General features: G+C 45.5%; 1 protein-coding gene across 2 annotated transcripts in view; it reads right to left on the minus strand.

The window, feature by feature from the left end:
- Positions 1–23,794, minus strand: part of Pik3ap1 (phosphoinositide-3-kinase adaptor protein 1) — a 109,940-nt gene that overhangs the window by 31,875 nt on the left and 54,271 nt on the right. For both annotated transcript variants that reach the window (XM_034491193.2, XM_076921047.1), the window contains 5 exons: positions 19,996–20,140; positions 18,891–19,033; positions 18,630–18,762; positions 15,200–15,396; positions 12,131–12,320 (listed from right to left, as the gene is read on the minus strand). In XM_034491193.2, the coding sequence (XP_034347084.2) occupies positions 12,131–12,320; positions 15,200–15,396; positions 18,630–18,762; positions 18,891–19,033; positions 19,996–20,140 (808 nt within the window). The remainder of the gene's footprint in view (positions 1–12,130; positions 12,321–15,199; positions 15,397–18,629; positions 18,763–18,890; positions 19,034–19,995; positions 20,141–23,794) is intronic.

Genomic DNA, 23,794 nt, shown 5'->3' on the forward strand with positions numbered 1-23,794 from the left:
GAGACCCTGTCTCAAAACAACAAACAAAAAAGAATCCAAATATTCAATATTCACAATGATATTTTCATTACTATGCTACCTTATGAAGACAAAGGGAAGGTTTACTTTACTTTTATATTGAACACACACACACACACACACACACACACACACACACTGTTGCAAGGAGATATAAGCAACTAAGATTCAGTAGCTTTCTAGGATAAGCAGTGGAGAGTTACCCCACTGATCCCTTTTTATAGTTTAAGGACTTCTGATTATTTTTTTTAAAAAAATAAATGAATGTTATGATGCTGTCTGTGTTACCATACTATCTCTCAAATAATAATAATTTCACAAGCCCAGTCCAATCATAGGAAACAGTGGCACATCCAAATTGAGAGTTTACAAAGTTATCAACAAGCAAAGGTCTTTAAGAGTGTTGGGACTGAGAAAGCCCCAAAACCGACCCAAACTGAAAGGGACAGAGAAACACTCTGTGAGTCACAACAGCTGATGGGTCTGTGAAAGAGGAGAGGATGGGTGGTGAGAAACCTGAACAAGATGCTAATGTTAGACAATGTGGGGAGAGAAATACAGGAACTTTGGTATTCTGCAGTTTTTCTCTTAAAAAAAAAAATAGTGCAAGGTCATTTTCTTTCCAGTGCCAACCAAGCAGCAAGCCCAAGGGCTTGTATATCATAACAGAGTGTTTACCACTAAGCTGGGTGCTCACCATTTAGCTGGGTGCTCATCACTAAGCTGGGTGCTCACCACTAAGCTGGGTGCTCACCACTAAGCTGGGTGCTCACCACTAAGCTGGGTGCTCACCACTAAGCTGGGTGCTCACCACTAAGTTGGGTGCTCACCACTAAGCTGGGTGCTCACTGCTAATCTAGAACACCAGCTCCAAAATAAAATTCTTTGTAAGGAGAGGAACAAATGAGTAGAGGGGTGACTTCGGCAGCAAAAGCAAGCAAGCATGACACACCGAGAGGTCCCTTGCTGAGCCCTGCTCTGTCCCCCTTGGCCATCAAAACAAGCACCTTCCAATGACTTGCAGAGAAGGCATATGTGGGTAGAATGATGAAGGTAGGACTAAACAAAATCAAATTTGTTTTACTTTATAGTCCTTATATTCGTGCTTTCACTGATCCTTAAGAGTCTGACATTGGAAGCAGAAAAACTAGGCTTTGTAAACTCTCAATTTGATTGTGCCCTGACAGTTGAGCAGGGCAGCTGGAAGCTTGAGTATCAGATCACAATGCACATACCTGTCTTGTTTCTTCCACTCCTTCCTTCTTTTGCTTGTATTGACATCATACCGGCAACCCAACACCAACTAGCCTTTTACGGGCTAGTACACTATTTCTCAACCTGTGGGTCTCGACCCCTTTGAGGCTTTTGCATAGTAGACGTTCTGCACGTCAGATATTTACATTGTGATTTGCAAACATAGCAAAATTACACTTATAAAGTAGCAACAAAATAGTTTTATGGTTGGGGGTCAGCACAACATGAGGAACAAATTGTATTAACGAGCTGCAGCGTTAGAAAGGTTGAGAACCGCTGCTCTCGTAGACCCTGATGCACAGGTCAGCACCACAGAGGCAGGAAAGCATGTCTGAACTATGAGAACTACAGCAGGCAGAAGCAGGAACTACCCCGGGGAAAGGCTGTACCCACAAAAACACACACTTCTCCAGAGGTGCAGCTTCCAGGGTCCCCACAACCTACACGCCAGAGTCATCACCCCCGACAGAGACTCAGAACGCAGGTCCTTAGCGGGTATTCACAGCTGCGTACAGCTCCTCCCACATCCAGAAATGTGACCAATCAGGGGTCATTCTCATCCTAGGTAATGTTGCCTAGAAACAAGGTTGACATTTGGCTCTTACCGGGTTACCAGGGTAACAAAGCTAGGAAGTCAAACAAAGGTCAAATTCTCATGCAGAAAGGGAAATGAAAAGTGTTTCTATTAACTTTGCCCATCGTTATCCCGGGTCCACTCATTTCAATCCATTCCATTTCTCTTTTCCTGTCTGTAAAATGGTGATGGCGACTGCAGAGCTCAGTAGATGTGTCATGCGTGTCACCTGAGAAGCCTTCCAAGAGCACGGCACAGTGCCTATGAGTATGAAGGGCCAGATGAACGCTTTCTATTATTTTTGTTGTTATTAAATCCTATACCCAGACTAAGGCCCTAAGCAAAGAAAAATTCAAAATAGAAGATTCTATTTACATGTTAAGAATTTCTAAGGTTTGATATGCAGCTCACTAGCTAATTGCCTAATGTGCATAAAACTGATTTTTTTTAAATTTCCAGTACTGCAAAAATCATTTTTTTCATGGCATTAAGGATAGAAGTTAGGAAAACAATGACACTACAGTTTATATATTTTTATGAGGTATATAGAGATAATTTTTTAAGACTTATTTTGATTGTCTTGGTTGTGAGTCTTAGCCTTAACAGCTGAGCCACCTCTCGTATTTTTATTTATTAAGGTTTATTTTTAAGTTTAGCTTTATTTATTATTGCTATTAGTGCTGCTATTATTATTAGCAGCAGTAGTAGTATTGGTGTGCATGAGTGTGTGTGTGTGTGTGTGTGTGTGTGTGTGTGTGTGTGTGTGTGTGTGATGGGGGGATGAGTGCCACAGAGGCCAGAAGAGGGCTTCAGATCTCCTGGAGCTGGAGTTACAGGTAGTTGTGAGCTTCCTGACATGGATACTAAGAACAGAACTCAGAACCTTTGAAAGAGCAACAAGGGCGCTTAACAGTCGAGGCATCTTGCCTCTTGTTTGGTGGTTGTTGTTTTAGGTTTCATGTAGCCTGGGCTGACCTTGAACTTACTATGTAGCAGATAACCTTGAATATCTGGCCCTCCAGCCCCCATCTCCCAAGGGCCGGAATTATACCTCTCTCAGATAATACAATGATAAATTGATATGTGTTTACTGTGAAAATCAGGTAAATTAACAATTCCATCTCTTCAAGCAGTTATCATGTCTTTGCTTGAGGATCTCTGAGCTTCTTTTAGTTCTTTATAAAATATACAATATACGTTTATGAACTGTAGTCACCTTACTGACCAGAGCGGCAGAATTTGTGTCCCTTGTAACTGTATGTCAGTGCTTATTATCTTTTTATTGTTTGTTTATTTCATTTAGTATAGCATCCTTCGTTCCCCACCACATGGATGCAAATGGCAAGATTCCTTTTTATGGGTGAACACTCTACTATGTGTGTGTACCCCACTTTTTTTTTATCTGCTCTTGCAGTAAGGAACACCTCACTCCATTCTAGACCTGATAACAGTCAACAGAGACACAATAAACATGAGAATGCAGATATCTCTGCCCACAGTCTGACTTAATTTCCATTGGTGGTCTCTATCCAGAAGTGAGGGTGTTGGGTCATGTCTATTTTTTGAGAAATTTCCACTCTAGTCCCCACAATGGCTCTTCTAACAGTGTCTGAAAGTTCCCCTTTCTCTGGACATTTTTTGTTGATTTTTTAAAATTTTATCAGAGCCACTCCAACTGGACTGAAATGCTACCCCATTGTGGTTTCAATTTGCATTTTCCTGGTGAGTCACGTTGAACATTTTCATATATTTGCTGGTAATCTGCGTATTTTTAAAAAGAAAAGTTTCAAGTTTTTTTTTTTTTTCAGCTGAGTTATCTCAGTTGTTCATATATTTTGAACACCATTTTTTTTTAATACAGGGTCTCTCCATGTCTGTCCTGGAGCTCACTATGCAGACTAGATTGGCCCTGAACTCACAGATATCCACCTGCCTCTGTCTCCCAAATGCCGAGATTAGAGGTTTGCAATGTCACACCTAGATCTAATGTTCTCAAAGATTTTATTATTGTTTGTGTGTGTGTGTGTGTGTGTGTGTGTGTCTTGGGGAGTGTACATGTATGCAAGTGCCAGAAGAGGCCACTGGATTCCCCCAGAGCAGGAATCACAGATGGTTGTGAGCCACCTGTGGGCGTTGACAACCAACTGAGGTCCTCTGAAGGATCACAGTGTTCTTACTCACTGAGCATTTCTCAGGCCCCGGAAACTAAACTTCTATCAGAAGTTCACCCCCATTCTGTGGATTTTCTCTCTAATCTTGTTTTTCTTTGCTCTATAGAAACTCCTCAGTTTGATCTAATCCCAGTTGTCTATTCTTGCCTCTTGCCTCTTTTTATTGAAATGCTGGCACATGAACTTAGGGTCTCACACATGCCGGGCAGGCATTCTACCACTGAGCTATTTCCTACCCTATATTTGTCTTTTCTTTTTAAAAAATAAGTTCGTTTTCATGTATGTCTTCTGCCTTCAACATGAGTTTGAAAATGTGTCGCTCACGATATTTGAATTCTCGTCCATGATCTCAAACATCATATTTTAAAGTTCCTTGTTGAGACACACAGCTTTCTTATAGGTAAGTATACTTAAGGCACGAGTATGGTCTAAATAAAACATGCCGATCCTTACAACAGGATCACACGTGGAAATCTTGACTTGGTTCGCCGAGCATTTTCTTTGTTAAGGTCCCAGAACACCCAAATGTCCTATTTCTCTCATAATAGCAGCAGGCTGGATAGCACCCGCTAGGTGGCGCTATGTAGCCCATGCTGGCCCCATCCTGTGCATTTAGGAGCCTTGGTAGAGGCTGTCCTTAAGAACAAAGCCTACAGTCAGAGGATATGAGGAGTGACTAGAGAACAAGATGAAGCAAGGGTTTAGGGAAGAGATGAAGGAAGTGTCAGTCCCAGAACAAGGCAGTAAAGGGCCATGAGACTGCATTTAGCCAAATACTCTGCATTTAGGGGACAAGGCTAAGTCAGAGAAAGGCAGCAGCTGAGAAATCCAGCGAGCAACGGAAGCTTGGAAGACTGTCTACTGGGCATCAAGACAGAGGCATTGTGAACAAACTCTGGTATCTTGAAGACTTATGTTTAAATCCTGCCCCTGACTCTTACTAGTTCTAAGTCCTTGAGCAGGTTCCTTGAAATAATAGGTAACCTTCAGTGTTCCATCTGCAAAGTGGGGACAAACCACAGGGCCTGCCTCAGAGGACAGCTGTGAGACATGACTAAGACAATGCTTATGAATGCATAGAACCAGTGTGAGAAATCGCTTCTCAGCCTTTTGGCTAAGGTCAAGTGTAGAACCAGTGTGAGATTCCAAATTCCTAGTTGTCATGATTATTCTGAGGCAACTTAGTTCTGAGGCTTCTGTGGTTCAGAAGTCAAAATCAAGGTTTTATCTGGGCCACATTTCTCTATGGAAGCTCTAGCACAGAATTCGTTTCTTTTCTCTCTCCAGGATCTGGGGTTGTCTACATGTCTGGTGACCAGGCTCTCTCTCTCTCTCTCTCTCTCTCTCTCTCTCTCTCTCTCTCTCTCTCTCTGTTTTCAAAGCCAGCAATGCCAGACAGAAAGCTTGGCTTTCTCAAGCCATTCTCACTGTGCCATCTATCTCTTCTGTTCTCTGGTTCTCTTTTTTACTCTTAAGGACACACAGAGAAGCCAGGCTAGTCTTGTTATCACAAGGGCAGCTGGCTAGCAAGCTCAAGCCTGCCTATAAGCCTGATTCCTCTCTGCACATGTCAATAAAACATGACCACACACTGGGAGCATTACTCTGCTTCCCAGACTGCTGTGAATTTCTTCCCATGTAGGGCTGGTGAGGGGGGTAGGATTGCACCTCACTGAAGGAAGTCTGTTGTGGTTGCATAGAGTGGGCAACCTTCTCTTACATGGACGTTGGCTTTTGCGGTGTCTGGATGTGTATACCCCTTAAGTGAAGTTCCGGGAAAAAATGTTCTGTCCTTTTCCATTCAAAACAAGGAGGTTCTCCTTGGACTTAATTGAACACATCAATTTCAATTTGACCATGAATGTCAGATGTATACATAGGCCTCTAGGCCCTATTCTGTATTCGTGGCAGATCTCATTAATCACAGCATTCTCTTTGTCCTCAAACCCTCTCAACACCGTACCCAGGCACCCGAGAGTGGCCAGCTGACACTGGCATACATTATTTTAAAAACATGACTTGCCATAACAATATTAGGCACTAAGCCGGGGCAGGCAACAGGTACTGCATTTGTAATAGTAAAAGGTGCCAACTTTTTGGCAGTCACAAGTAGTAAGACACCAGGTTGTAAATCTGAAAACCTGTTGTATCCTGAAGACAGATGGACAGTAAGTAGCGCCGAAGTACTACCAAAAATGCAGGAAATTCTGTGGGTAATGGGATTTGGCAAAGCAGACACAGGGGACTGGGTAAAGCATAAGAACCATACATTCTTGCATTCCAGGATGTTCAAGGTTTGTAATTCAGACTACAAACACTTAACCTTCACCACTTGTCAGCTAAAAATAAACTGAAATGTGTCAGAAACGTGCAAAGTTCTTTCATTTCAGCAGAAGAAAAACAACAACAAGAAGAAAGCAACACAGGCCACAGTCTCCTGGAAGAGCCACTGCAGGCTCACAACAGATGCTGGGGAGTTGATCTTGGAGCACCCACTTCTGGAATGCAAGAAGCTTGCATTCAAGATGGCAAAGCATCCCGGCTGGCGCTTAATTAAGGAAAAAATCAATGATGTCACAAATTACCAAAAAAAAAAACCCTGTGCAATTCGCCTCTTGGGACAGAATGTTGGTCTCGATGACTTAGCTGGATGGGACACTCACTCCATCCAGATGACATACCAATGAAACATAAAGCCAGGAAGGAAAACACCAGTGACTAAAAGACTGGTCCAGAAAATCTCTCCATTCCTAAAAGCCAACAAGACCCCTCTTCTACCCTGTAGGAAGTATCTTTTGTGGCCAAACAAGCAGTCGTGGTGCAGAAAGCACATGGTAGGACCTAAAATAACCTGGAGCCTCGCTGGTCCCATATCTGTACCTGAGTAGGATAGGGTGACTGATGACATCAACATAAAAGCCCAAGTTTTCACATACAGATGGAGAAGTGGTGGGAAGAAGAGAAGGAAGGAAAGACGATGAACAGATACACAGGAGAGAACAGCAATCTGAAATAAGAGGGATGGAGAAGTGATGTCTGGTGTTAGCAACGAGGAAAACTGGGCACAAATGTCCAGGTGAAAAGATGGGACAAGTCCAGCCTGTGACTTTACACATGACAGGCAAAGCAGCCCTGTCATGCAGGAGCAGATCTATGGAATGTGGGGTCCGTGGAACGTAGAGTGTGGGAGGCAGGGATCATGACAATTTATTCACTGGCTGTTTATCACCCGGCACCATGTCCCTTACACACAGGACAGATTTGATAAGGATTTATTGAATGAGTGAGTAGGTAAAAACAACTTACAAAGAATAAGCATGCACTGTGGTGAAGTTTGGGCTTTGAGAAGAAGTCTAGGCATTGCTCAGGCAGAGAAAAAGAGACAGGCAACTTAGGCAGAAGAACTAGCATAATGTATGTTGACATGAAATAAAAGGCAGCCTGGAGCAGCCAGGAAGTTATGACCCCCATGGGGTCCTGCACTCAGCAGTACCTAATCAATATCTCACTACACCTGTCAAAAAAAAAAAAAAAACAACAACAACAACAACCCAAGAGTATTGCATTGCATTAGAGGGAGGGCAAGCTAATCTGCACTTGAACTTCCACAAAGTCTGGATTACATCTGATTTTCTAAAGCCTTTATTGGCTGAACACATCATAGGCACAGTACCGAGCTGGTGCTGGGGAACGACACGAAGCTGTAAGTCATTCTTCTTATAAAAGCCAGGGGCTCATAATCAGAGAGACATATAATTAATGACAGCCCAAGGGGATCTATGCACAGTGCCGAAAGAGGAACATGGTTGGTAAGCTGTGTGGGTCCAAAGGGGACCCCTAGATGGTACATATCTGACCTTGTACCCAGAACTAATGCCTCTGTCATAGTTCTAGGCTCTATTCAACAGAACCTTCTCAAGCAGGTCACCAAGGGATGACAGAGCTTCTGCAGCTGCAGGAAGGGGAGATTATAGTATCGATGGGACATGGGACATGTCTCCAAAGCCCACCATAACTTGGCAACTTTGCTTTGAGTGAGACCTGCAGGCCTGGCTGTAAGGTCCATCATAGCATCCAGCTGTGCCCCCAGCTCAGACGGAATCTGGCTCTTAGTAGGGACTGGAAAATCAGAGAGCTCATGCAAAAAGAAACCACAAGGTAGAAGTGATCTGTCACAAGACCATAGTTACTACTAGGGAGTTGCTGAGGAAAGCCAGTAAGATGGCTGTGGTCAAGGCAGTGTGCACTGCCATATGCAAACCTCAGCTGGGGCAGATTCCGGAAAGGTCAGGGGTCAAAAGAAAAGTTTTATTCTAGACAACAGAAAGCTGCCCTAGGATTGTGGTGACACCTGTGAGTCAGACGTTCCTAGCAGCATGATGCACCTTATGCCATGTGGAGAAAGGGGAGCCTCTGAGATATGTAAATAAGCCAAGCTATATAAGTGGGTTACCCTGGAAACAGTCTGGACAAGGGCTTCCAGGCACTAGCACCCCAGGTTTCCAGAGCAAAAGCATTGGGTGAAGCTGACAAAGGACTCCCATCAAAGGACGTGAGGACTGCAATCCACCCTCAAAGGCAAGGATGGAGGCACAACAACTGAGCGAGTTAGGGGCCTGTGAAAACTGATAGCAAGCGAGTGCCTTGATTTTATCCAGTGATTGCACTGTTTAAATCTTAAACAAAGACAGTTCTTACACAGCGAGGTGTGGAAATGAACGGTTTAAAACCCCAGGTTAGAAGAAGCAAAAACAGAAGGCCTAGTGGCAGAGACACACAGTCACCGCCTGGTGGCAGCATATCTAAACTAAAGACTGAGTGTGCGAGAGGGTGTGTGTGTGTTTGTGTGCGCTAAGGGTGTGTGACAACACGTTGGTGGAGGTGAAGGCTGATGTTCAGGGAAGTGTGAGGGAGTAGAACAGAGCCATAATCCCCAGGTCAGACCCCCAGCACTTCCTCTTAGCTCCCCCTTATTAAACACCTGGATCTCCCCTATGACCTTTCTACACAGTGGATGTTTGGAGTTTCCTTTGGTGAAGAAGTTCTCATTTTCCCCAAACCTAAACAATAAAAGGGTAGATTTGTCCCAACAATAGTTATGGTCTTATACTAAAGCCTTACACCCTAAAGTACTGATCCTGTGAACCAAGTGGCAACTGAATTTCCCTAAAACACTTAGGAATGTCACTAACAGCAGAGAAGAGATCATTCCCAGGGTCAAACCCAGCAACCACAGAACCAAACCAAATGAATCTCTGCTTTACAGGGAGTAAATTACGGGGTCCAAGAGTTAGTGACATTCCTAAGTCCAAGAAGAGAAAACTAGTTCAGGAATCTGAATCTTCGGGTCCCAGAGGAAAGTAACAGAACTGCCATTTCACCTGGGCAGTCACTGTCGGTGAAATGAGTGATTCTTCCCAGACACCAGTTGCTGGATCTTCTGAGCCAGCAAGGAAGAGATCAAGGGAAGAGATTGTTCCAGGTTAGACCTAATAACCACAGACACAGAAACAAACTAAATCATCTCTATGGTCAGAAACTTCAGAGATTATATGATCTGGCAAATTAAAACTATTATCAGTTCAATCTCCACCCAGATAGTAGCTGTGTCCTACAACCTATAGCCTGCCTCTTTCCGGGTAGCCTCCTTGGGTCTTGTGACATCCAGACCCTCCCAACCCTGAGGGACTTTACAAGTGGCCATCCAGCCATAACGAGGCTAGCCCCATAGCATCCCTTGAAGCACTGGTGAGCATGGGAGCCTTAGTATTCCCTTCAGGAGTCCTGCAATATGATGGGAGCATGGAGGAGGGAGAATGGCACCCATGAAGACCGTCAACAGTCTCTGTCAGTAAGCAAGCTCATTTCTCAACAGCCCCAAGGCAGGTCGGCTTTCTGGATTCCTAAAGGGTCCTGCGGCCGTTTTGTGAATGAGTTCCTGTGCTAACGTGGAAAAAGACAGGTCTTGGTCTACTGTGACTCCAACAGCAGGGGGAGAATCAAGAAGCTGCAACAGAAATGTCCCTGGAAATACATGGTAGCTGTGAAGGGAGATGAGCAGATGTGTTTGCGTGTGGAGGGATGGGTGTCAGCAGCTGGGTTTCTTTGTTTGTATGTGGAACTTGTTGAGGATTTGAGACAAGGTCTGCCTGTAATGCAGGCTGGTCTTGATCCTCCTGCCTCAGCCTGAGTGTTAGAATTATAGGAATGAGTAGCCTTGGGCTGTTTTGTTAGCTAGTTCCAGGAACTGCACACAGGGGAAACAGCCTCAGAGGCCAAAAGACTTGCTGGAGGCGACCGGAACTACTACATCTCACGTCTGAGACGGATTTGGCCTGGGTTAAAAGGTATGAAATTTGTGCTCTAAAGGTTGTTGTCTGTGGCCATTTGGAAAAGTGAACCTCTGTTTAACAGCAGGCAGCAGCAGCAGCATCCAGAGGGCTGAGGATTCAGTGATGGTGTGGATCACGCCTTCTTCCTCACAGCCCCAGAACGCTCCCCGGCACACTCATTTGTGAAGAGCTTCCAAGTGTTCTTTGTCCTCTCCCCAAAGGTGCTGGCAAGGGACTCCCCATCAGCCTGCACCTCCTACTCTATGGACTCCTCATGGTGCTGGCTTTTCCTTAAGCTCACGCACAGGAAAACCAGGCTCCCTTCCCTGGCGGGCCCTGAAAGGGTGGCAGTACTCAGCTTAGCCATCCTGGAAATCCCTCATCTATAAAATGGACGGGTTGGTGGATATTTATATTATCTTTCCTGAGTCTATTAAGTGGACCCAGAGGGAAGGAGCGCTAAGTCCTGGGCAGCATTTCAGAATGCTTAGCAATTCACAGTACATGACAGGAACACATCACTAAGCCTTGTGTGGGGGTGCAGTGGGGGTACAGATCTGCCCATCTGCCTCCCAGTAGCCTGTGCACCTCAATCCAATCTCATTTAGATCAACTTCTCTGAAGGGTGGTGTCCTGCCCCCCAAAAGGGTGCTCGGAAGATCTATGAGGGTGTTTTGGATTGCCACTACCATGGAGGAACATGGATTCCAACGAACTCTAACTCCTCAAGCTGAGGAGATGGCTCAGTTGGTAAAGCACCTACCATGAAAGCATAAGGAGCTGAGTTTCAAATCTCTAGAGCCCACATAAAAGCTGGATGTGGTCTCCTACATCTGTGGCTCTATGAAAAGGAGGCAGAGACAGATCCCCAGAGCTTGCTGGTCAGACTCTACCATTCAATGAGACCACTGAGTTCAAAGTAAGACCCTGTCTCAAAAGATGATGACCCCTGACCTCCACAGGCACATGTACACATACAGACATTACACATATGCCCCCCCCATACATACACGCACATACACACACTGTCAGAGAAAAAGAGGGAGGGAAGGAGGGAGGGAAGGAGGAAGGAAGAAAGAGGTCTAGATTGGTTTTTTTAAATACATTTTGTACATTAAATTTTCCAAGAATTCAAAATTATATGAGGTTGTAAAGAAAGGTTTCATCATTTAAGAAACTCCAGGTGCCAAGGCCAACACTGTTCTAGGCAGCTGAGTCACCAAGGCAGCAGATATGTGTCAGTCAACATGTGAGGCTATGACGTTGGTGGTGACTTTGAGTATAGTTGCCTGTACAGGGCTATTTCATATGTCTTCACATGCAGACATGCCTATTCACATGTCTTCACATACAGACATGCCTAGACATGTCTTCTCCACTTATTTTTCTTATACAGCTCAATTAAGACAGCGTAGCGAAGCCAACGGGCTTCATGTGTGTTATACCATACATAAATTGCATGTCAGATAGTAAAGCATTGTAAAGTGCTTGTTATAAAAGGACCCATGGACACTGGTACGGCTGAGAGCTTCTTGACCACAAGGCCATGCTATCAAGACTGGTGGCTTCCAGGCAAGCAGCGGAGGAAGTTGGAAAAAGGTCTCTTTTGTTATGACACATGACTGCAGCCCTGGTGCTGTTGCAACACAGGCTCTTCGCTGGGTGCTTGCAGAGATAATCGGGGCCTTTTTGGGGCCTTTCCCTTTCCCCCTTTTGGACTAGAATGAAGAAAGCCATTTCTCAGCAACAGGATGAAAGCAGAACCAGGCTGAGCTACTCACAAAGGTCTTCTGTGGCTGCCGGGGCGAAGGCAGCCATGGACTCGTAGAGCTCGTCGTCACAGCCAGGGTTCAGGGAGCACTTCATCAGCAGGTCTGTGGACAGGTGGGCCATGGACTCATACACACCGTCAGCCTCCTCGCCCTGCATCAGCTCCTCTTTAATGTGAGTCTTCAGCATGTCCACGGTCTCCTGCAAGAGAAGTCGGGCCCATGGCGCACTGAGGAAACTGCCTAGCTGGGCAGGCACAGGCCCTGAATGGGCTTGAAGTGGCCAAAGGATCAGGGTTACAATGTTTACAGGTATCAGCGGGTATTCCCCACCTGGCACAGAGCTCTAACCTTTGTATCTTCCTCTAATTACAGAGTGAAGCAGTTATACCCTGGTTAAATGTCCAGGAGTCAGGGAACATAAATAAGAACTATGCCCCGTGAGTACCAAGTAAGAATCACGCTCAGCACCAGGCACAAACTGGCACACACCTCCTTCGGAAGGCCCCGCCTCTCCCTCACCTCCTTCGGAAGGTCCTGCCTCTCCCTCACCTCCTTCGGAAGACCCTGCCTCTCTCTCATTTACACGTGGAAAACTAAGCTCAGAAAATCTAGTCCTCCCTGTGGGGCTCACAGTCTCGATTTTGGTCCTTTTAACAGCCCAGTGGGCACTCAAGGAGAAAGAAATGACACAGAGGGCCACACAGATAGATGCACAGCATATGCAAGTGTGCCTGCACTTGTGCAACCAGGCGTCCCCTAGGGATGTCTTCACCCCTGCACCTTCTGGAAGGCTTATCCAAGTGCCTGACATTTTCCAGGGTTTTCTCCTCTAGTTTCAACGTTCTAGATGTCCCCAAAGACAGGGGCCTTATGTAAAGGGCCATTGACATCAAAAAAGCTAGCCCTGTCCCTCTGCCTCCAGATAGTATGAGGCTGAGGGCTGACTTTCTGGCCACCTGTGAACAGCTTTTCCTGGCCTGACAGCGTAGTGTGTGTCACAATCCTTACCTCTGCCTCAAACCACAGACAGCGCCCTTCTTCTCATCAACACCTGACAGAGGTCACCTTTGATTGACTCCGTGTTAGTTTCCTGGTGAGGTCCGAATGAATCGAGTAACTGTTTCTTAGTGTTTGGGATTCCAGGTTTAGCATTTTGCAAATAAATAATAAAAGGTGCACTACTTATAGGCCAGTAGTTCTCAACCTTCCTAGTGCTGTGACCCTCTAACCCTGCTCCTCATGTGCTGACCCCCAACCATAAACTTACTTTCGTTGCTACTTCATAACTGTAATTTCGCTACTGTTATGACTCATAATGTAAATATCTGTATTTTCTAATGGTCTGAGGTGGCCCCTGTGAAAGGATTGTTTGACCCCTGGGGTTGTGAACCACTGTCATAGGCCATAAGCAACATGTAGGGACAACCTTTGCAAGGCTAAAGTTGTGTTGGTGGAAGGTGACTTAGCTAGGAGTCGAGAAGATAAGAGAAGTGTGAGCCAGATTAAAACTCAAGGCACTCTGAAAATAACACTATAACCTCCCCTGCTACGCAGAGCAGTGAACTAGGTTCAAATCCCACCTCCACCTTTACCAATGTGAAGCCCTAGGCACAATCACTTTGGCTTACTATGTCCTTTTCCTTGATTTATAAGACGAAGGTCTTGGTCCCTTCAACTTCAAAGGGGTGTGGTGAAAATGAAATGGAACAGGGCATTGGCTAACCAACAGAGCTCAGGAACTTAGTTACCACTCCGGACACAGAGTAGCCTTACTGCAAATGGCTAACACCAAAATGACATGCTGTGCTTAGCACATTCGTGATTTCAAGCTAAAGCCAAGTAAAACCTCTTGAGAGTATGAGTGCCTCTGTGTGCCCATTTATACCAGTGAGGACCCAAACAAGGGTTTAAACTACTCTGAGTGTTTGAAATATCTATAGGTCCCCCAAAGCATAGGGACCCTCTTCACCCCTTGGCTTCACCGCCTTATGGATTATCTATCACAGAGCAGAGTTAAGTTTCTGAAGACGTGTCAGGCTCACTCCAGTCTGGAGGTAGCAAGCAAGACCAGATCAGTCTGGCTTATACTCAGGGTCACAGCCGGATGAGCTAGTCTCAGGTGGCCTTTGTGAGTTTAAAAAGGAGGAACATCTGAAGGGAGGAGAGTCCAGAGCAGCTTCCTCCAAGACAGTAGAGGCAATCCTGGGCATGTGATGACACAGAGCAGGACTCAGACACCAGTGAGCAAGAACTCATGAAAGCTGGGTATATCCACCTGCCTTATGCTCAGATCCAGGCAGAGGCTCAGGAGGAGACAGAATCCGGCAGGGAGTGATGTCTTGATACCTCTTCTGAGTAGTACCTTATCATGGCCTTAGATAATTAAAGAGCCAATTCTGACACAGTTTCCCCGGGCCCAAAGGTGGGCAAGGCAGCTAGGGACACACTACCAAGGAGCCCTGGAAGTAGCAGAGACAATACATCAACCTTGAGCAGACATACTCTGTGCAAGTTCCTGTCAGTATTTTGGAAATGGCCTCAGTGCTTTGCATATGTTAGTTCCTTTTGGTCTAAAAACAACTCTATGAACGGACCTCTTAGGATTTTTTTTCCTTTTGCATATTAAGAAATGGGAGAAGGAGACTAGAAAGATTACTCAGTGGTTCAGAGCACTTGCTTCTCTTGCAGCGGACCAAGTTTCTATTCCTAGTGTCTATAGGGCATCCCACCACAATCAGGCTCCAGTTCTAGGATATCTGGTGTCCTCTTGTGGGGCCACCAGGCATGCATGTAGTGTACATATACAGGCAAAACACACAGACACACACACACACACACACACACACACACACACACACACACACTAACTTAAAGGGGAGGGGATTTGTAGCCCAAAGTCATATGGCTTCCAAGTAGGTATAGAAATGTGGATTTAGGCCCACAAAAACTGCATACTCCCAGAGAGACACATGAGGACGTGTTAGAGACAAAAGCCAGCAGTGCCTTTGATGAAAAGGCAGGACTGGAGTCACTCAGCACACATGCCCCACCACAGGACCTGTCTCGCCCTGAGCTTACCACATACTCGTCGATGAACTGGCGCAGGTCCCTGAAGCCGTGTTTCTCAGCAATGGTGTTAGGATAGTGACCATGCTTGTTGGCCACGCTGTACGCCTGGAGAGCCCCCGGACAGGTGAGCAGCAAGGCGGTGAGGTTCTTCAATCCGTACTTTGCAGCAAAGTGTAATAGAGTGGGCAGCTCTTCATCCCTCTGATCTAAAAAGGCACCACGGAGCATTTAAGCGGAGGGTAAGAAGGCAGGCACAGGATAGCTGCAGAGCCTTGGCATGCATGCAGTCGGCACTCCATCATTGCTTACTGAGTGACTGACGTAACTGATGGCTTCCTCTGGGCAACCTCTAAGGATCATGCACTCCCATGAGGGAGGAAATGCTATTTTAATTGGTAGATCTAATCATTAGTAGTACATCTTCTGCTTTTAAAAGAGTGGGGAATTCTTAGAAACTATCACCTTTTCTTCTTTTCTGTCTCTAGAGCTAGAGCTCAAACTCAGGACTTGACATGCTGGGTGAGTGCCCTACCACTGAGCTACACTTCCAACCTCACTCCATGCTGATTCTAAAGGCTTAAACAGCAGCCACAACGCAGCTAATGATCATCAGAGGCACTGCTGGATTTTGTCTCTAACGTGTCCTCATGTGTTAGAGACACACTCTGGAAGGGGCGGTTTCAAGTCCAAGTTTCTACAACACTCAACACTGGTCTGACACTATTTTGTGCTGATTAAGGGATCAAAGATCCAGGCTGAAGAGATGGCTCAGAAGTTAAGAGCACTGATTTGATTCCTAGCGCCTACATGGTAGCTCCTAACTTACCTCTAACTCCAATCCCAGGGATCCAGCACCCTACTCTGGCCTCTGAGAACACTCTACACACATGGTGCACAGACAGATGCAGGCCAACATCCATACACATAAAATAAAAATAGTGATCAAATAGACAGAAGTCCATCCACTTATGTCTTATTACCAATTTTGTAAACATGCCAAGAAAACAAATAGGCTCATGTTGGCGACTTAGGGAATAAATCTTTTTATTTCCTTTTCATAAAAGTTGATTTCTAGGCTCTGTCACTTTATGTGTTATTTTCTCTTCTTTTCATATACATGTGTGAAGTATAGTACATGTGTATACGTGTACTTGCAAGTACATAGGTGTAGGTACTGTGTTTGTGTGCACTGTACAAATGTCATCTTGGTGTTAGTCAAATGCTGATTCCTCTGTCCTCACATCTTGTTTCAATCTGGACACAGCACTGCAATGCTTAGGTCAAGAATCTCCTGTCTCAAGTTTGTGTAAACAATTTCACCATTTATTCTCTGCCGTGTCGATAAATGCTGATCACCCAATGGCTGGACAGAAGAGAGAACAGGGCAGAACTCCTACCAGCCAGGGAAAGGGAGAGAGAAGGGGAGTTGGAGTTTTAGCGTTAGGAAAAGGCAGGGGAGATGGAGATTAGAGTTGGAAGGAGAGCCAAGGTGAGGGTCCGAGAAGACACCATGGGGGGGGGGGGGTCTGCAGCAGAGAAAGCTAGAACAACATTAAACTGCAAGTATCATGGGAGATAGCCAAATTGGTTTAGGGGGTTAATGTAGATCAATACTGCCCAGATGATACGGTCAAAGCTTGTAAATAAACCTTGATCTTTCTTTGTCGCTACTGGGGACTAGCAAAGATAGGGAAATCAAGGGACAGATTAATTTACCGCATGCACTTATATTAGAAATATTTCATTTCACCTGTAAGCATGTATGAGGAGGGTGCAGGTGAATGTGCATGTGTGGGGAAGCCCAGGAAGATAGCAAGAATTTAATCTATCATTCCTCCATCTTATTCTTTCAGGCGGGGTCTCTCACTCAAACCCAGCACAAACAAAGCTAGCCTGCTTGTTGCAAATCATCTGTTTCTGCCTCCTGAGACTGGGCTTACAAATGGGATCATCAGGCCCGATTGACATTTAAGAGATTCTAAAGATCTGAACTGCCTGTGTGGACAGTGATTTAACCACTGAGTCATCGCTCCAGACCCAGCTGTCATTAAAAAAAAAAAAAAAGATAAATCCAACTTCCTGTTCACCAGGACATGATCTTTGGGCTGAAAGGTCTGAAATGTCCCTAGGACCCCATGTTGTCAGGCTATGAGATACTCTCTCCTGAGCCTCTGGTTTAAGAATAAGAAAATAGAAACATTTATAGCCCTGAGGCAAGAACATTCCACAGTAGGAGTCAGAGGAGAGGCAGCAGGGAAGCCTTGGAGAAGGCCTGGCCGATTATTCTCTTCCTGTGGTTCCTACACGGCAGACAGATAGAACTCAGTCAGAAGGTAACCAGAGACTTGAGTACCACCGTGTAGTGCCACGATGTTGGGGAGGAACAGGCACCCTGTGCAGCTTACCAGGTGATATCCCCCAGACATCTGGTGTGACTCTCCTGGCTCCTATTGTGTGTGTGTGTACACAGTGCCCACTCTTAACTCAAGTTACAAATATTTGCTTAAAGCTGACAAAGAGCCAACACTTGGAGACCCCCCTCCCCCCACTGAGCTGTAAGCCTAGTAAAAAAAAACTGTCAGGCATGGCAGGCAAGCTGCCGGACTGACGGCCCAAGGGAAACTCCATCGGTAGAGGAACAGGCTCCTGGAGGATTGAGGAAGGCCTTCCTTCTAGAGAAAATGCTTCCTGGGTAGATGAAGAGAAGGCCACAGGGAGAGTGACAACCAAGGCTGGGACAGAGGAATGGTGTTTCCATGAGTGGAATGGCAAGACATGGATTTGAGAAGTATACACTATCTGGGAATAGAAAACTACTAAGAGGGGTGCAGAGAGAGCCAATGGCAGAAGCACCCCTTGGGAGTCCTCTGCCTGAGTTTGAACACGATCCAGAAGGTAAATGAGAGCCACATACTTTTTTTTTTTTTTTTTTTTTTTTAAGAAGGAGGTTGAGGGCAGCTGTGTGCCGTGCAATGACATTCCAGGCACAGAAGTCCTATCAGATTAGAATGAAGCAAACCAAGCCCTACATCCTAGTGATGCTGTGGCTATCACAATGTAGCACAGAGCATTCTTCACACGCTGGTGATGCTGCTGGTGTGAATGAACCTACCGGGCTGGCTGCCAGTCATGTAAAAGTCTGACACACACAACCACGTAAGGTACATCATACATGATGATGGTACGTGACTATGTCACTGGCTTCTGGACTTGCTGCACTTTTTATCATTATTTTAGACTATATTACTAAAAAAACAAAACCAAAACCAAATGCTGTATAAGAGCATGCTGAGCAGCACCTCACACACGTTGCTTGGTTTAATTCTGTCTTTCGGTTCACCTCGGTGCTGGCAGACAAAGCTACGCTCTCCCCACATCACACCATCTACGACTGAGTAGCAGAGCACACCATCTACAACTGAAATGACCACTGACTTACTTGTCATCATATCATCTTCTTCCAGTTGGCTGATCCCAAAGAGGTGCAGTCCACTTGCAGGAATGTTGTTCTTCAGGGACTCGGTGAGCAGTTTATCGAGAGTCTCTGTGTTGTAGGGCACGATTTTAAAGGCCTACATAAAACAGTGAAGACGGTCAGGTTTCAAATCCAGCTAGCTCCTGCCAGTGCAGGTTGAAGCTGAAGAACCCCATGTGGAATTCCCATACCTAGAAAGCTCAGGTCTCCTCCTACCAGCCTCACCTGACACATAAACTCCACAGGATTTGCAGCACTGGACAGTAAGTTCCCGATTTCCTCCATGTCTGTGTAGTAGCTGACGGTGGTGTCACAGACCACCAAGTCCCCAGAATAGACCTTCAGAGAAACATTCCCCGATGAGAGGTCTAAACAGAACGAGAGGTACCAGTCAATGCCAGGAAGAGCAAGTGTCCTACAGAAAGGAGTCGGCGCAGATGTGCTACATTTGAATGCTGAAGCAGAGGTCACTGGGGCTGGACGTGTCAGAGGTAAGCAGGGAGGAGATGGACAGGCCAGCATTTATGACTGTACACAGAATAGGAGTCCTCGTGGTGTTGTCAATGGCATATTTAAAGGATTTTCATCTGTTTGCATAATTCATAAGAATGAATACGAATGGGTGCAGATGCCTGCATAGGAAAGAGGCACGGGATCCTCCTGGAGACAGTTCTAGGCAGTTGTGAAGGGTCCAATGTGATATTTGGAACTGAACTCGGTTTTTCTGAAAGAGCAAGATGCATTCTTAACCACTGAGCCAGCTCCCCAACCTGTTTTACTGAATTCCACAGGCCTTGATAAACAAAAATTAATTATATAAAAAATTAAAATAGGGCTTAAGGTGCTTTGTATGAAGGCTAATAGTCACCAAGGGCTAGGATCCCAGTGGTTGGAGGATAACACTTTATTCCTACCACCCTGGGCCAGTGGAATCAGCTGACTTGATCTGTGGCAGTCTATACTACGTGCTTTTCCTGGGGTGGGAGTCTATACCACCGGAAGAGGTTCTGAGGGGAAAAGAAAAGCATTAAAAATACACCAACCACAAAGATTCGATTCACCAGAGAGGAAATGTGACAACTGTGAACGTGGAAAATGACGAAGTCACATTGGTAACCCAGGGCAACTAGAAGGATGCGCTACTCCTTAAAACATCAACTTAATGAGGCCACACTGGTAATCCAGGGCATGCAACTAGAAGGATGCACTGCTTTTAAAATGTCAACTTAGCCATGCTGCGTGACGCTGTCTAATGCTGGAGGGCCTAAGGACAGCAGTGTTTCGGAAGGCAGCTGGGCAAGGCACTCTGGGTCACCATGGGACCACTCACCTGGTGCTTTCACCGAGACCGTGTACTCATTCTCCAGCGTGCCTTCCACCCGGATGGAGGGAGAATCCTCAGGAGAAAACTCTGCTTCGGTTGACACCTTCTCGTCCAGCTTGCATCTCACAATGACATACACAGTGGTTTCTGCCTGGAGTGGGAGACAAGTTCTGTTCTCTCTCCCTCCTGTATCTCTAAGGGTGCTGAGTTAAAGGTTATCCCAGCATCTTGAACCCCAGCCCACTCTTTAAGAGAGGATGGTCCTGGTCTGGGGCGTCTTGATAGACCAGTGCTGGGCAGAGAACCATAGGCTGTTAATCCAGTGAAGGAACTTGTGAAAAACAGACAAAACATTTATAAACCTTTACAGTAATTAGGCGGAAACTTTGTCTATTCATTACTCTCAGAATTTTTTAAATTTGGAGATTACAAATGTTTATTTCATTTCATAACATCTTAAAATTGATATATATGTATATGTGTATATATTAAATATGTAGTTAATTTAGATGGTCTTATCATATAATGGGGAAAACAATGTTCCATGTAGATACCATATGCTATCAAGTAAAAGCCCCAGTGCTAAAAATGAGTTACATCTTTTTAAGTCATTAACCAAAGTGGTCCCACAGATAACCCTTCCCCCCAAAAAAAATTACAAGCTATTGCCAATGCTATTGGTTACCATTCACAACCTGACACTAAGACCCTATTGCGGAAGGCAACATATATGTATGTCATCAAACACTGCGAGATCAAGCTGGTGCACAACTGGAAGCTTCACTCCTATTGACAAGAAACCACAGTGATGGAAGATGGTCCACTCACTACTGGAGGAGACAAGTAATCACCCATCAATGTCATCCAGTTGTGAACGCTGTGATCTGTAACAGTCACCTGCCTGCAAGACATCCTGGTGTGGTAGTGGCATAAATGTTGTAAGTGCAACCAACCACTTAAAAAATGGGCTTTAAGACCCACGCCATGAGACAGAATCCATACCTGTCATTGTTAATGAGGCCAAGAACTGAAGATTACATAAATCGTTGGTAGTAGAGTAAAACTTACTTCTATTACTCTGCTAAATGAACATACCAATAAGATGACTCGTAATGACATTGTTCAACCTTCGTTAGAGAAGCTTCCTTTTGTAGCAGATGATGATTAACACTGAGATGCACAACTGGACAAGCAGAGAGTGAGCAAAGCCTCGAAGCACTCTCCCCTAAATGGGATACCTTTATCACACCTCTCCCCTCAAGGCTTAGGGATCTGTGCAGAAGAAGCGGAATGGTTCTAAGAGCCAGGGGTGGGCCCCTCCAAGGACACAGTGTCTTCTAGACACAACAGGGCTGATGCACATATGCAGTCACAGAGACTAGAACAGCAGTCACAAGACCTGAACAGGTTCAAGCCAGACACCCCAACACAGAGAAGCACAAATCACCAAGAAGTTATTTGCAACTGATGCCTTCTGGGAAGGGGAAAACCAGTTTGTCCAACAGAATGTGACTAGGGAGGTGTATCAGCCTCATGCCAGGGCCAGCCTCATACTCAGGAGTTGGCTAACACAAGATCGACTCTGTGTTTTGTTTTTTTATGTGCTTGTTTGGTTGGTTTGGGTCAATGGGATTTGTTTTTTCTTTTTCTTTTTCTTTTTGGAGAAAGAACACGAAGCTTAGATGAAGAATCTAGGAGGAGTTGGGGGAAGGGAAAGAATATGAACAAAATGTATAAAATGTTTCAAAAATTTTAAACAGAATTTTTTTTTTTTTTACAAAATCTCTATAGCATCAGATAACTGGCTATTTAGTTTATGAGACAATGTCTCATTGTGTAGCCCTGAACTTGCTGGCTTTGCATTCAGGGGCCCAGCTGCCTCTGCCTCCCAAGTGCTGGAATCAAGGCGTATGCCATCACGCCTGGCGGACTTTTATTTATTTTTTTAAGTCCTTCCCTGTTGAGACACTCTGCTCTAGACCAGCTTTGCTATTGCAAGCAAAATCACAAACAGCATCGCCGCCCCTGGAGCAAGTTAGACAGGCAACCCGGGAGGCACCTCCTGCCACTGAATCAGAGTCTGTACTTTTGGAAGCAGGGTCTCATGAAGCCCAGGCTAGCCTCAGGCTTGCTATATATTGATGACCTGATCCCCCATATCCACCTCCCAGGATGACAGGCATGTGCCATGATGCCCAGTTTTTATGTGGTGCTGGGAATCAAACCCAGGGTTTCATGCGCATTAAGCAAGTGCTTTACCACATGAACCCCAGACCCAGAGTCTACATTTTAATAAGATGCCCAGGGGACTGGAAGACATCACATTGAGCCTGCCAAACTATCCCTACGACAAAACTCCGAAACCCAAAATGTTCTGACCCGATACCACAAGTGGAAAGTTCTATACTTTGCATTTAGGTCAAAGACCAAATGCAAGGGAAGCAACGTGTTCTGTAAAATTATTGTCAGGCTGTGTATAACGTGTATATAAGATATAAACACACTCTGTTTTAAAACATATCCCAGCCGGGCGGTGGTGGCACATGCCTTTAATCCCAGCACTTGGGAGGCAGAGGCAGGCAGATTTCTGAGTTCGAGGCCAGCCTGGTCTACAGAGTGAGTTCCAGGACAGCCAGGGCTATACAGAGAAACCCTGTCTCGAACCCCCCCCCCCAAAAAAAAATCCCATTATGCATACAGAAATAATCCAACATTGCCCTAACCCTCAAAATTCAAAATCTGAGACACTTCAGGTCCTCAGCATTTTAGGTAAGGGACACTTAACTTGTCTCTCGTTTTACTGAACTTGGCAATGGTCATCTTAGACAAAAGGGCTGGGCCCTCCCCAAATCCAGAAAGGCAAGGCGAGATCTGTGGCCAGAGCTCATCCTCAGTCATTTATTTCACTACTGTGATACAGTCGTCATAGCAACCCTTTACAAAGGACTGCAGAAGGGTGTGCCAGGTGTGGACTTTGTGACAGGAGAGGGCTGTGGCCCAGGCTGCTGAAGGCTGCTATAACCAAACACACGTCCTGTGGCTGTCTCGTTACTGCCACACTCCTGGTCCTACATCTCATCCCAGTAACATGAGGAGCCCAAAAGACTGTCTGTCAGTTCTGCTGGCAGTCAGGACCCACCCCCAGCCCAGATACCCTGGGGCTCACAGACTTGGTGTAGGCAACTAGGACAATCCTAAATTAGAGGGCAGCAGAAAGCGAGCAGGAAAGAAAGCCTGGGATGGTGGAGAGTGGGATGAAGCACGTGTGGGTGCCAAACACCCTCCCTACTATACCTGGCAGTCCAACCACACACCCATGGGAAGACATTGCACTAGGAGAGAAAGCCGGAAATGTCCACATAGGCTCAGATGTGACTGCAAAGAGTACAACAGGCTGGGATTAAAAAAACAGGAAGTGGCCAGGTGTGGTGGTACACACCTGTGACCCCCAACTGTGGGGAGGGTGAGAAAAGAGGTTCACCAGTTCAAGGCCAACCTGGGCTATGTAGAAAGACTGTCTCAAAAACCTCAAAAGTAAAAATAAACAATGAAGATCAGAGAATGTTGGGAACCAGGCTACAGAATGCAAGTCCCATGAAAAAACAAAAACCAAAAACAGAAAGCCAAAGCCTAATACCACAGATTCTGACTCACGAGACACCAAGAAACACCAACTTTTTCCTTTTAGAAACACCAATTTTTATGCCTAATTTTTAAAACACTCTGAAATCTAGATCAATCATGTCTACGAGTTGAATCCAGCCTGAAATACAGCTGGCAACTCCAATGCCAGGAGTCCATTCCC

The sequence above is a fragment of the Arvicanthis niloticus genome, chromosome 1 (genome assembly GCF_011762505.2).
Source record: "Arvicanthis niloticus isolate mArvNil1 chromosome 1, mArvNil1.pat.X, whole genome shotgun sequence".
Lineage (NCBI taxonomy): Eukaryota > Metazoa > Chordata > Mammalia > Rodentia > Muridae > Arvicanthis > Arvicanthis niloticus.